This window comes from Empidonax traillii, unplaced genomic scaffold, assembly GCF_003031625.1.
Source record: "Empidonax traillii isolate 1590-97213 ecotype Southwest subspecies unplaced genomic scaffold, ASM303162v1 scaffold7112:size5348, whole genome shotgun sequence".
Lineage (NCBI taxonomy): Eukaryota > Metazoa > Chordata > Aves > Passeriformes > Tyrannidae > Empidonax > Empidonax traillii.
In genome coordinates this window covers 4,310-5,348 of record NW_020962305.1, presented here as the reverse complement: position 1 = coordinate 5,348, position 1,039 = coordinate 4,310, and the positions used below count along the sequence as shown (strand labels likewise).

Below are 1,039 nucleotides of genomic sequence, written 5' to 3'. Positions count from 1 at the left end.
TCCCAGGCTCACCCCAGGCGAAGATCCCGGGCTCCGGCATTCCGGCGTGCTCCACCCGGCACCGGTACTGCTCCCGCTCCCCCGGCAGCGCCTCGATCCTGGCCCAGCTGTGGAAGGTGCCGTCGCTGTTGGGAACGATCCCGCCCCACTCCGTCTCCTGATCCCGGATTTCATCCCCCTTCATCCAGTTGATCGCGATGATCCCGGGGTAGAATCCGTACGCGTGGCAGGACAACGTCAGGATCCCGTGTTCCTCTTTCCCGGACACATGGACATCAGGGGGCTCTGGAATGGGATAAGGGTGAGATTCATCCATGGAATTCCCATGGGAATGGGACCACAGTGAGATCCATCCACAGAATTCCCATTGGAATGAAACAACAGTGGGATCCATCCATGGAATTCCCATGGGAATGGGATTGGGGTGAGATCCACCCACAGAATTCCCACTGGAATAGGACAACAGTGGGATCCATCCATGGAATTCCCATGGGAGTTGGATGACTCAGATTCATCCATGGAATTCCCACAGGAATTCCCATGTTCCTCAGTACCACCTTCCCAAAATCCCACATTCCCATGGGAATTCTGTCTCCCTCACCTTTGCGCTCCAGCACCTCCCGCCCGTATCCAATGTATTTCTGGAGCCATTCTGGACAGATGCTCCCAAGGTAATGTGCCCATCTCTCCACCGTGATCCCATCAGATTCCCATTTCCTCTTGGTGACCTGGGCAGCTCCATCGGCCGCCACGAAGCTCCTGGATCCCAGCTCGAAGGAGATGAAATCCCGCCCGTCAAAGCCATCCTGCCTGGATCCACGGACGCTCCCGTCAGACAGGAGGTCACAGCCATAAAGACGCTGCACTGTGTGGAGACCTGGGGGGCGGGATCAGACCCAGAGAGACCCCTGGAATTGTGTCCCAGCCCTATGGAGCCCCATTCCAGCCCTATGGAGCCCCAGAGTCCAATGGAGACCCACAGATCCCATCCCAGCCCCTTGGAGTGCCCTGGATCCCCATCCCAGCCCCACACATCCCA

The 1,039-nt window shown here is 58.0% G+C and overlaps 1 protein-coding gene across 1 annotated transcript; it reads right to left on the bottom strand.

The window, feature by feature from the left end:
- Positions 1-4: 4 nt before the first annotated feature.
- Positions 5-877, bottom strand: LOC114073574 (class I histocompatibility antigen, F10 alpha chain-like; the record flags this gene model as incomplete). The annotated part of the gene is made up of 2 exons (XM_027911304.1): positions 5-285; positions 602-877. Coding segments are annotated over 2 exons (557 nt in total), but the record flags the coding sequence as incomplete, so codon positions are not given.
- Between the last annotated feature and the right edge of the window lie 162 nt (positions 878-1,039).